Here is a 12,075-nt window from a genome sequence, read left to right on the forward strand (position 1 = left end):
CTACGGGGTCGCACAGAGTCGGACACGACTGAAGTGACTTAGCAGTAGCAGTAGCAGAAGGATAGGCATTAGCTCTTCTCTAAATGTTTGATAGAATTCTCCTGTGAAGCCATCTGATCCTCGGCTTTTGCTTTTTGGGAGATTTTTGATCCCAGCTTCAGTTTCAGTGCTTGTAATTGGGTTGTTCATAATTTCTATTTCTTCCTGGTTCAGTCTTGGAAGATTGAGCTCTTCTATGAATCAGTCCATTTCTTCCAGGTTATCCATTCTATTGACATGTAGTTGTTCATAATAGTCTCTTATAATCCTTTGTATTTCTGCATTGTCTGTTGTAACCTCTCCTTTTTCATTTCTAATTTTGTTGGTTTGATTCTTTTTTTCTTGATGAGGCTGGCTAAATGTTTGTTGGTTTTGTTTATCTTCTCAAAGAACCAACTTTAAGTTTTAATATTTACCATTGTTTCTTTCACTTATTTTTCATTTATTTCTGCTCAGATCTTTATGATTTCTTTTCTTCCACTAATTCTGGGTTGTTTTTGTTTGTTTGTTTGTTTTTCTTTTTCCAGTTATTTTAGATGTAAAGTTAGGCTGTCTCATTTGGTGTTTTTCTTGTTTCTTGAGGTAGGACTGTATTGCTATAAACTTCTTTCTTAGGGCTGCTTTTGCTGCATCCCTTAGGTTGTGAGTTGCTGTGTTTTCATTGTCATTTGTTTCTAGAAATTTTTTTATTTCCCTTTTGATTTCTTCAGGAACCTGTTGGTTATTTAGAAACATGTTTAATCTCCATGTGTTTTTGTTTCTTACAGTTTTTTTTTTCTTGTAATTGATATCTAGTCTCATAGCATTGTGGTCGGAGAAGATGCTTGATATGATTTCAATTTTCTTAAATTTACAGAGGTTTGATTTGTGACCCAAGATATAGTCTATCCTGGAGAATGTTCCATGTGCACTTGATAAGAAGGTGTATTCTTCTGCATTTGGATGGAATGTCCTGAAGATACCAATGAGATCCATCTCACCTAATGTATCATTTAAGACTTGTGTTTCCTTATTAATTTTCTGTTTTGATGATCTGTCCATTGATGTGAGTGGGGTGTTAAAGTCTCCTACTACTATTGTGTTCCTGTCCATTTCTCCTTTTATGTCTGTTAGTGTTTGTCTTATGTATTGAGGTGATCCTATGTTGGGTGCACAGATATTTACAATTGGTATCTCTTCCTCTTGGATGGATCCCTTGATCATTATGTAGTGTCCTTCCTTATCTCTTATAATCTTCTTTATTTTAAGGTCTATTTTGTCTGATATGAGGATTGCTACTCCAGCTTTCTTTTGTTTCCCATTTGCATGGAATATATTTTTCCATCCTCTCACTTTCAGTCCATATGTGTCTTAAGGTCTGAAGTGGGTTTTTTGTACACAGCATATATATGGATCTTGTTTTTGTATCCGTTCAGCCAGTCTGTGTCTTTTGGCTGGAGCATTTAATCCATGTACATTTAAAGTAATTATTGATATATATGTCCCTATTGCCATTTTCTTAATTGTTTGGGGTTGATTTTGTAGATCTTTTTTCTTCTCTTGTATTTCTTGACTATATAAGTCCATTTAATATTTGTTGTAAAGCTGATTTGGTGGTACCGAATTCTCTTAACTTTGCTTATCTGAAAAGCTTTTGATTTCTCCATCAATTTTGAATGAGATCCTTGCCAGGTATAGTAATAGATTGGCTATAGATTTTTTCCCTTTCAGTACTTTAAATATATCCTGCCATTCCCTTCTGGCCTGCAGAATTTCTGCTGAAAGATCAGCTGTTAAGCGTATGGGGTTTCCCTTGCAAGTTACTTGTTGCTTCTCCCTTGCTGCTTTTAATATTTTTTATTTGTGTTTAGACTTTGTTAGTTTGATTAGTATGTGTCTTGGTGTATTTCTTCTTGGGTTTATCCTGTATGGGACTCTTTGTGCCTCTTGGACTTGATTGACTATTTCCATTTTCCATGTTGGGGAAATTTTCAACTATAATCGCTTCAAAAATTTTCTCATATCCTTTCTTCTCTTCTTCTTCTGGGACCCCTGTAATTCGAATGTTGGTGTGTTTGATATTGTCCCAGAGGTCTCTGAAACTGTCCTCAGTTCTTTTCATTCTTTTTACTTTATTCTGCTTTTCACAAGTTGTTTCTACCATTTTATCTTCCAGCTCGCTGATTCCTTCTTCTGCTTCAGATATTCTGCTATTGATTCCTTCTAGAATATTTTTAATTTCAGTAATTGTGTTGTCTCTGCATGTTTATTCTTTAATTCTTCTAGGTCTTTGTTAATTGATTCTTGCATTTTCTCCATTTTGCTTTTAAGGTTTTTGATAATCTTTGCTATCATTATTCTGAACTCTTTTTCAGGTAGGTTGCCTATTTCCTCTTCATTTATTTGGACTTCTGTGTTTCTAGTTTGTTCCTTAATTTGTGTAGTATTTCTCTGCGTTTTCATTATTACTTTTTTAACTTATTGGGTTTGAGGTCTCCTTTTCCCAGGCTTCAAGGCTGAATTCTTTCTTCCTTTTGGTTTCTTCCCTCTAAGGTTGGTCCAGTGGTTTGTCTAAGCTTCTTATAGGGTGAGATTTGTGCTAAGTTTTTGTTTGTTTGTTTGTTTTCCTCTGATGGGCAAGGCTGAGTGAGGTGGTAATCCTGTCTGCTGATGATTGGGTTTATATTTTGTTTTGTTTCTTTAGATGAGGGGTCCTGCACAGGGTGTTACTGGTGATTGGGTGACGCTGGGTCTTGTATTATAGTGGTTTCCTTTGTGTGAGTTCTCACTATTTGATACCCCCTAGACTTAGTTCTCTGGTAGTCTACAGTCTTGGAGTCAGTGCTCCCACTCCAAAGCCTCAGGGCTTGACCTCTGGTTGGGAAGCAAGATTCCACAAATGGTTTGTTATGGCATTAAGTGAGACTAAAACAAAAATCCAAGAACAAGAAACCAAAGATGAACCGCAGACAAATCAGGCAAATAATAATTAAAATAATAGATATACACATGTACATATACACCCATGAGCAAAGTCAAAACAGTCCAACAAAAATAAAGTAAATAGATTGAACTAGCAAACAAAGGAAATCAAAAATTATATTTACCACTTAACAAAACTAAAGCACAAACCAGAAAATAAAACTAAAGCAAGGTGCCAAGTGGGGAATAAAGTAATGAAAACAAAACTAACATATATGTTGAGAGGAAAGGAGAGAAAAAAAAGATATGCAAAGTTAAACAGAGGTAGATGAAGAAGATTTACATACATTGAAGATTAACTGCAGGGAGAAAAGGACAGTAGGAAAGGCAAACAAAGGAATAAACGTAGAAAAAATATACTAGGTTTAAGAAAATTAAATATTAAAATTATAAAATAGAGAAAAGAAAAACAAAGAAGAATAAATAGACAAGAAAAAAAAAAAGGAAAACTCCACAGAACTGCAAAGGCCGAACATAGAGGCAGAGGTTTATAACAACAATAAAAAGTGTGACTGAATATACACATATACATATACATATACACCCATAAGCAAAATCAAAACAGTCCAACAAAAATAAAGTACAATAGATTGACCTGGCAAATTATATCTACCAGATCAAAACTAGGCAGGAGTGGTGGCTGCGCAGTGCAGGAGTGGCTGAGAAGAGGTGCCCCACATCCAAGGTCAGGAGCAGTGGCTGAGAGGAGATGTCCCACATCAAAGGTCAGGAGCAATGACTGCGCTTTGCTGGAGCAGCCGTGAAGAGATACCCCATGTTCAAGGAAAGAGAAACCCAAGTAGGATGGTAGGCAGTGAGAGAGGGCATCAGAGGGCAGACAGACTGAAACTACAATCACAGAAAACTAGCCAATCTGATCACATGGTCCACAGCCTTGTCTAACTCAGTGAAACTAAGCCATGCCATGTGGGGCCACCCAAGATGGATGGGTCATGGTGGAGAGGTCTCACAGAATGTGGTCCACTGGAGAAGGGAATGGCAAACCACTTCAGTATTCTTGCCTTGAGAACCCCATGAACAGTATGAAAAGGCAAAAAGACAGAACAGAGAAAGATGAACTCCCCAGGCTGGTAGGTGCCCAATATGATAGTGGAGATCAATGGAGAAATAACTCCAGAAAGAATGAAGGGATGGAGAACAACACCCACTTGTGGATGTGACTGGTGATACAAGCAAGGTCCGATGCTGTAAAGAGCAATATTGCATAGGAATCTGGAATGTTAGGTCCATGAATCAAGGCAAATTGGAAGTGATCAAACAGGAGATGGCAAAAGTAAATGTTGACATTCTAGGAATCAGTGAACTAAAATGAACTGGAATGGGTGAATTTAACTCAGATAACCATTATATCTACCACTGTGGGCAGGAATCCCTTGAAAAAATGAAGTAGCCATCATAGTCAACAGAAGGGTCTGAAATGCAGTACTTGGATGCAATCTCAAAAACAACAGAATAATCTCTCATTTCCAAGGCAAACCATTCAATATCATGGTAATCCAAGTCTATGCCCCGACCAGTAATGCTGAAGAAGCTGAAGTTGAATGGTTCTATGGAGATCTACAAGACCTTTTAGAACTAACACCAAAAAAGATATCCTTTTCATTATAGGGGACTGGAACGCAAAAGTAGGACGTCATGAAACATCTGGAGTAACAAGCAAATTTGGCCTTGGAGTACAGAATGAAGCAGGGCAAAGGCTAATACAGTTTTGCCAAGAGAATGCACTGATCATAGCAAACACTCTCTTCCAACAACACAAGAGAAAACCCTACACATGGATATGTGTAGGTTGGCCACCAGATGGCCAACATTGAAATCAGATTGATTATATTCTTTGCAGCCAAAGATGGAGAAGCTCTATACAGTCAACAAAAACGAGACTCGGAGCTGACTGTGGCTCAGATCATGAACCCCTTATTGCCAAATTCAGACTGAAATTGAAGAAAGTGTGGAAAACCACTAGACCATTCAGGTATGACCTAAATCAAATCCCTTATGATTATACAGTGGAAGTGAGAAATAGATTTAAGGGACTAGATCTGATAGACAGAGTGCCTGATGAACTATGGAAGAGGTTCATGACATTGTACAGGAGATAGGGATCAAGACCATCCCCAAGAAAAAGAAATGCAAAAAAGCAAAATGGCTGTCTAAGGAGGCCTTACAAATAGCTGTGAAAAGAAGAGAAATGAAAAGCAAAAGAGAAAAAGAGATACACCCATTTGGATGCAGAGTTCCAAAGAATAGCAAGGAAAGAAAAGAAAGCCTTCCTCAGTGATCAATGCAAAGAAATAGAGGAAAATAATAGAATGGGAAAGACTAGAGATCTCTTGAAAAAAATTAGAAATACCTAGGGGACATTTCATACAAAGATGGGCTCAATAAAGGACAGAAATGGTATGGACCTAACAGAAGCAGACGATATTAAGAAGAGGTGGCTAGAATACACAGAAGAACTGTACAAAAAAGATCTTCACGACCCAGATAATCATGATGGTGTGATCATTCATCTAGAGCCAGACATCCTGGAATGTGAAGTCAAGTGGGCTTTAGGAAGCATCACTACAAACAAAGCTAGTGGAGGTGATGGAATTCCAGCTGAGCTATTTCAAATCCTGAAAGATGATGCTGTGAAAGTGCTGCACTCAATATGTCTGCAAATTTGGAAAACTCAGGAGTGGCCACAGGAGTGGAAAAGGTGAATTTTCATTCCAATTCCAAAGGAGGACAATGCCAAAGAATGCTCAAACTACCGCACAATTGCACTCATCTCACAAGCTAGTAAAGTGAGGCTTAAAATTCTCCAAGCCAGGCTTCAACAATACGTGAACTGTGAACCTCCAGATGTTCAAGCTGGTTTTAGAAAAGGCAGACGAACCAGAGATCAAATTGCCAATATCTGCTGGATCATCAAAAAAGCAAGAGAGTTCCAGAAAAACATCTATTTCTGCTTTATTGACTATGCCAAAGCCTTTGACTGGGTGGATCACAATAAACTGTGGAAAATTCTGAAAGAGATGGAATATCAGACCACCTGACCTGCCTCTTGAGAAACCTGTATGCAGGTCAGGAAGTAACAGTTAGAACTGGACATGGAACAACAGACTGGTTCCAGATAGGAAAAGGAGTACCTCAAGGCTGTCTATTGTCATCCTGCTTATTTAACTTCTATGCAGAATACATCATGAGAAACGCTGGGCTGGAAAAAGCACAAGCTGGAATCAAGATTGCTGGGAGAAATATCAATAACCTCAGATATGCAGATGACACCACCCTTATGGCAGAAAGTAAAGAACTAAAGAGCCTCTTGATGAAGGTGAAAGAGGAGAGTGAAAAAGTTGGCTTAAAGCTCAACATTCAGAAAACGAAGATCATGGCATCCGGTCCCATTACTTCATGGCAAACAGATGGGGAAACAGTGGAAACAGTGGCTGAATTTATTTTTCTGGGCTCCAAAATCACTGCAGATGGTGATTGCAGCCATGAAATTAAAAGACTTGCTTGCTCCTTGGAAGGAAAGTTATGATCAACCTAGACAGCATATTAAAAAGCAGAGACATTACTTTGTCAACAAAAGTGTCTAGTCAAGGCTATGGTTTTTCCAGTGGTCATGTATGGATGTGAGAGTTGGACTATAAAGAAACCTGAGCACCAAAGAATTGATGCTTTGAACTGTGGTGTTGGAGAAGACTCTTGAGAGTCCCTTGGACTGCAAGGAGATCCAACCAGTCCATTCTAAAGGAGATCAGTCCTGGGTGTCCATTGGAAGGACTGATGTTGAAGCTGAAACTCCAGTACTTTGGCCACTTGATGGGAAGAGCTGACTCATTTGAAAAGACCCTGATGCTGGGAAAGATTGAGGGCAGGAGGAGAAGGGGACGACAGAGGATGAGACAGTTGGATGGCATCACCAACTCAATGGATATGAGTTTGGATAAACTCTGGGAGTTTGTGCTGGACAGGGAGGCCTTGCGTGCTGTGGCTCGCAGGGTCGCAAAGAGTCAGACACAACTGAGTGACTGAACTGAACTGAGCAAAACTAACTAAAGCACAAAGTGGAAAACAAGACTAAAGCAAGGTGCCAATTGGGGTATAAAGCAATGAAAATAAAACTTTCAAATGTGTTGAGACTAAAGGAAAGGAAGAAAAGAAAGAAAGAAAAAATAGATATGCAAACTAAATAGATGTAGATAAAGAAGATTTATATGTATATTAAAGATTAACTGCAAGGGGAAAAGAACAGTAGGAAAAGCAAACTAAGGAATAAATGCAGAAAAAATAATAATAGGTTTAAAAAACTAAAAATAGAGAAGAAAACAACTCCCCAGAACTACAAAAGCCCAATATAGAGTTAGAGGTTTATAACAACAATAAAAAATGCGACTGAGGGAAAAAAAAAACAACTTAAAAGCTTAGTTAGATTTCATAGTGCCAATAAAATCAACTATAACAGAAGCGGAAAAGAGAAAAAAAATCCAAAAGAATCTACAGAACAAGTCAAAACATAAGAATAATAAATGTTTTCCCTGAGTCACTGGTGTCAGAGTCCTTTCCCTTGCTGGGAGTCACAGTCCACTTCACCTGCCTGGGAAGCCCGCCAACACTGTGTTGATCTCTGGACCTACTGTGGGGGCAGCTCAGATTCTAATCTGCTCCTATTCTGTGATCTTGTCTCCAATGTCTACAGCTATCAGAACTAGTGCATTTTCTTTTGCAGGGGCTCTCAATGACCTTTTATATATTCCACAGACACAGAGTCTGCCTAGTTGATCGTGTGGATTTAATCTGCAGCTTGTATAGCTGGTGGGAGGCTTTTGGGTCTTCCTCCTTAGTCACACTGTCCCAGGGTTACAATTGTGGTTTTATTTCCACTTCTGGATATGGGTCATCCATTGGGGTTTGCTCCTGGGGCTGCCCTGAAGGACTTGGGTTTGCCCCTGTGAGGGCCAAGTGTGGAGGGAGTGCAGCTGCCTGGGTCACGGGGGTTCTGGCTGGGGAGAGGCTATGGTGATGGGGGGAGAGAGGCTATGGTGATGGCTACCTGCCCCACTCATGACTCAACTGCATCAGCCTGCTTCCATGGCTGCCGACTTTCCTCCACAGGCACTTCCCACCACAATCTCCTTCCTCACATTCCCTAGATCTGTCTCCACAGTCAACAGCAGCCCTTGCCCTGGGATTGCTCCCCAATCCCTAAACTCCAGCTTCCAGCCACTGTGCCATCTAGGGTATGTATGGCTGCGGCAAGGACTGTCTGATTCTCATTCCATTTAGGCTATTTCCCTCTCAGCCTTAAATGTTTCTCCTCTGACTCAGACAACTGCCCCGATGTGGGGATCGGACCCCTGCTTCAGGTCCCCCATCCGCCAAGGGCAGGTCCAGTCCTACTAACGCTCCCATTTTTTCCCCTAGTTCCTTTGTCCTACCGAGTTTTGCATGGGTCTATATATTCTTTTCTGCTGATCAGGTGCTTCTGTCCACTCTCAGCTGGTGTTCTGCATGCAGTTCTGTGTCTGAAGGTGTATTCCTGATGTATCCGTGGGGAGAGATGTACTCCACGTCCACCTACTCCTCCGCCATCTTGTTCCTCAAGCATTTTAAACTGATGGTCATCTTGTCAAGTGGAAGTGATGGTTGTTTCTCCTATGCACTTTATGTTCAATTTTGTACCAAAATTCACTGCTTTGAAACTGCCAGTTAGCTGCAAAAAACCTTTCTGATTACATTTTCAGTCTCTTTCCATGCTTAATTTAAAAGCATTCAAGTGAAAGTGAAAGGGTTTTTAAGCAACAGCATATCTCTACTGATTACTTTCCCAAAATCAGATGTTCAGGGTACAGGCAGGGAGTCTCAGAAAAGCCTGTGTATAGGATTTGCCTCCACTTTTGAATGAAGAAGAGGACAGGATCATTACATAATTAATTCAGTCACATTCTACAAAGCCTGAGGTGCCAGAAAAATTGAAGTGACAACAATAAAACAAAAGGACAAGATGCAAGGGCAGAAAGGGTTTTGAGTCAAATTTCTCTCTCAAAAATATCACCAGTTATCAGTCTCTCCAAAGCAAAAATAAACAAATGGGACCTAACCAAACTTACAAGTTTTGCACAACAAAGAAAACCATAAACAAGATGAAAAGACAAATTTGCAGACTGGGAGAAAATATTTATAAATGGTGCAACCAACAAGGGCTTAAATTCCAAAATATACAAACAGGTCATAAAACTCGACAACGACAAAACAAACAACAAAACAGGGTGGAAGATCTAAACAAACATTTTTCTAAAGAAGACATACAGGTGGCCACCAGGCACATGAAAAGATGTTCAATTCTGCTAATTACTAGAGAAATGCAAATTAAAACTGCAGTGAGGTACCACTTCACACTAAATGGCCATCACTAAAAAGTCTACAGACAGCAAATGCTGGAGAGTGTGTGGAAAAAATGAAACCCTTCTACATTGTTGGTGGGTAAGTAAGTTGGTACAACTATAATGGAAAACAGTATGAAGGTTCCTCAAAAAACTAAAGATAGAACTACCATATGATCCTGCAATCCCATTCCTGGACATATATTCAGACAAAGCTACAATTCAAAAAGATACATGCACCCCAATGTTCCCAGTAACACTATTCACAAAGACCAAGACATGGAAACAATCTAAATGTCCATCAACAGATGAATGGATACAGAAGATGGGTAATATACACAGTGGAATACTCCTCAGCCATAAAAAGAATGAAATGCCATTTGCAGCAACATGGATGGATCTAGAGATCACCAAACTAAGTGGGGTTAAGTCAGAAAGAGAAAAATACCATGTGATGTCACTTATATACGGAATCTAAAATATGACACAGATGAACTTATCTACCAAACATAAGTAGACTCATAGGCATAAAGAACAGACTTGTGGTTGCCAAGTGGGAGGGGAGTTGGGGAAGGAACAGATTGGGAGTTTGGGATTAGCAGATGTAGACTATAATATATAGATAGAATGGATAAACAAAAAGGGCCTACTGTATTGGACAGGGAACTATATTCAATACTCTATTGATAAACCATAACAGGAAACAATTTTAAAAGAATGTATATTTATCTGTATGTATATATAGATATATAATATCGATATATATATAAAACAGAATCACTTTTCTGTACAGTAGAAATTAATACACTGTAAATCAACTATAATTCTATAAAAATTTCACCAATTATGTTAGTCTGGTGTGCAAAATTAGTGCTATGAGAAGCAGTCCACAAAGTGTATAATCACCAGAACAATCACTTTCAGATTTTATTTTAAATAAGTCTATAAGGAGTAGCTTTGCTTCCTATGTATAAGCATAATTAGCTGTAACGCATAAATGAATTTTAATTACAATATTTTAATGTAACATATAATTTAAATTATTATATTTACATAGATATAAATAAAATAGAATATAACTTGTTTAAAATGTGAAATGTGAGGTTTATGGATCACAAAATGTTGAGTAGTATCTCTGTTAACAAATGCTGACTTAAATTTGCAAAACCACATATATTTCAGAATGTCAAAAGCAGAAGATATAAAACTTTACTAAAAAGTATTAGAGTAAATATATATATAAATATAAAATGAATAGTCTGCACTAATGGACATCAAGAAAATAAGCCTTAATTATACTATATATATATCCCAGATTAAATCTTCATTCAATGAAGCATTTCTTTTGGCCTTACCTTTTTTGAGACAAGGAAATTTAAACAATTTAACCAGTCCAAAATCATCTCCAGACACCAACACTGAACTGTTGTAATTTGCATCCACTGAGTTGATGTCAGTGACATCAGTGTATTTTGGCCAAATTCCACTCACTTCTGGGCCTTTCACACATGTCCAGGAGGCCCAGGGAATCCCTTTGATTTCTTCTTTACTCGTTAAAGACTTCCCAGCTGAAAATAATCAATACACTTTAATATAATGCTACATGTAAATAAAAATCATGTTCTAATTTATTTATACATTTTTCTCAAGAAGTCTAAAACCTTTGTTTTAAAATGTTTATAAACTAAGGAAACTATAAATTCTAATCTCTTTCCCGAACTGGCGATTTTTTTCCCCTAGCAGGATTTAAAGAAAGCACAGGCTCAAAACTCAAGATATGAGAAAAGAAATGATCATTGTACTAAATCTAATGTCTCAAACTACCAAAGAAAGGCAATACCAAAGAATGCTCAAACTACCGCACAATTGCACTCATCTCACAAGCTAGCAAAGTAATGCTCAAAATTCTCCAAGCCAGGCTTCAACAGTACATGAACTGTGAACTTTCAGATGTTCAAGCTAGCTTTAGAAAAGACAGAGGAGCCAGAGTTCAAACTGCCAACATCCATTGGATGATAGAAAAAGCAAGAGAGTTCCAGAAAAAACATCTACTTTTGCTTTATTGACTATACTAAACCCTTTAACTGTGTGGATCACAACAAACTGTGGAAATTCTTAAACAGATGGGAATACCAGACCACCTGACCTGTCTCCTGCTAAATCTGTATGCAGATCAAGAAGCAACAGTTAGAACTGGACATGGAACAACAGACTGGTTCCAAATCGGGAAAGGAATACGCCAAGGTTGTATAATGTCACCCTGCTTATTTAACTTATATGCAGAGTATATCATGAGAAACGCTGGACTGGATGAAGCACAAGATGAAATCAAGATTACTGGGAGAAATATCAATAACCTTGGATATGCAGATGATACTACACTTATGGCAGAAAGTGAAGAACTAAAGAGCCTCTTGATGAAACTGAAAGAGGAGAGTGAAAAAGTTGGCTTAAAGCTCAACATTCAGAAAACGAAGATCATGGCATCTGGTCCCATCACTTCATGGCAAATAGATGGGGAAACAGTGGAAACAGTGTCAGACTTTATTTTGGGGGGCTCCAAAATCATTGCAGATGATGACTGCCACCATGAAATTAAAAGACTAGCTTACTCCTTGGAAGAAAAGCTATGACCAACCTAGACAGCATATTAAAAAGCAGAGATGTCACTTTGCCAACAAAT

The 12,075-nt window shown here is 38.3% G+C and overlaps 1 protein-coding gene across 1 annotated transcript in view; it reads right to left on the reverse strand.

Annotated features, from left to right (window-relative positions):
* Positions 1 to 12,075, reverse strand: part of EML6 (EMAP like 6) — a 288,057-nt gene that overhangs the window by 111,492 nt on the left and 164,490 nt on the right. The window contains exon 10 of the mRNA XM_068970681.1: positions 10,748 to 10,960. Within this exon, the coding sequence (XP_068826782.1) occupies positions 10,748 to 10,960 (213 nt within the window). The remainder of the gene's footprint in view (positions 1 to 10,747; positions 10,961 to 12,075) is intronic.

The sequence above is a fragment of the Capricornis sumatraensis genome, chromosome 1, assembly GCF_032405125.1.
Source record: "Capricornis sumatraensis isolate serow.1 chromosome 1, serow.2, whole genome shotgun sequence".
Taxonomy (NCBI): Eukaryota; Metazoa; Chordata; class Mammalia; order Artiodactyla; family Bovidae; genus Capricornis; species Capricornis sumatraensis.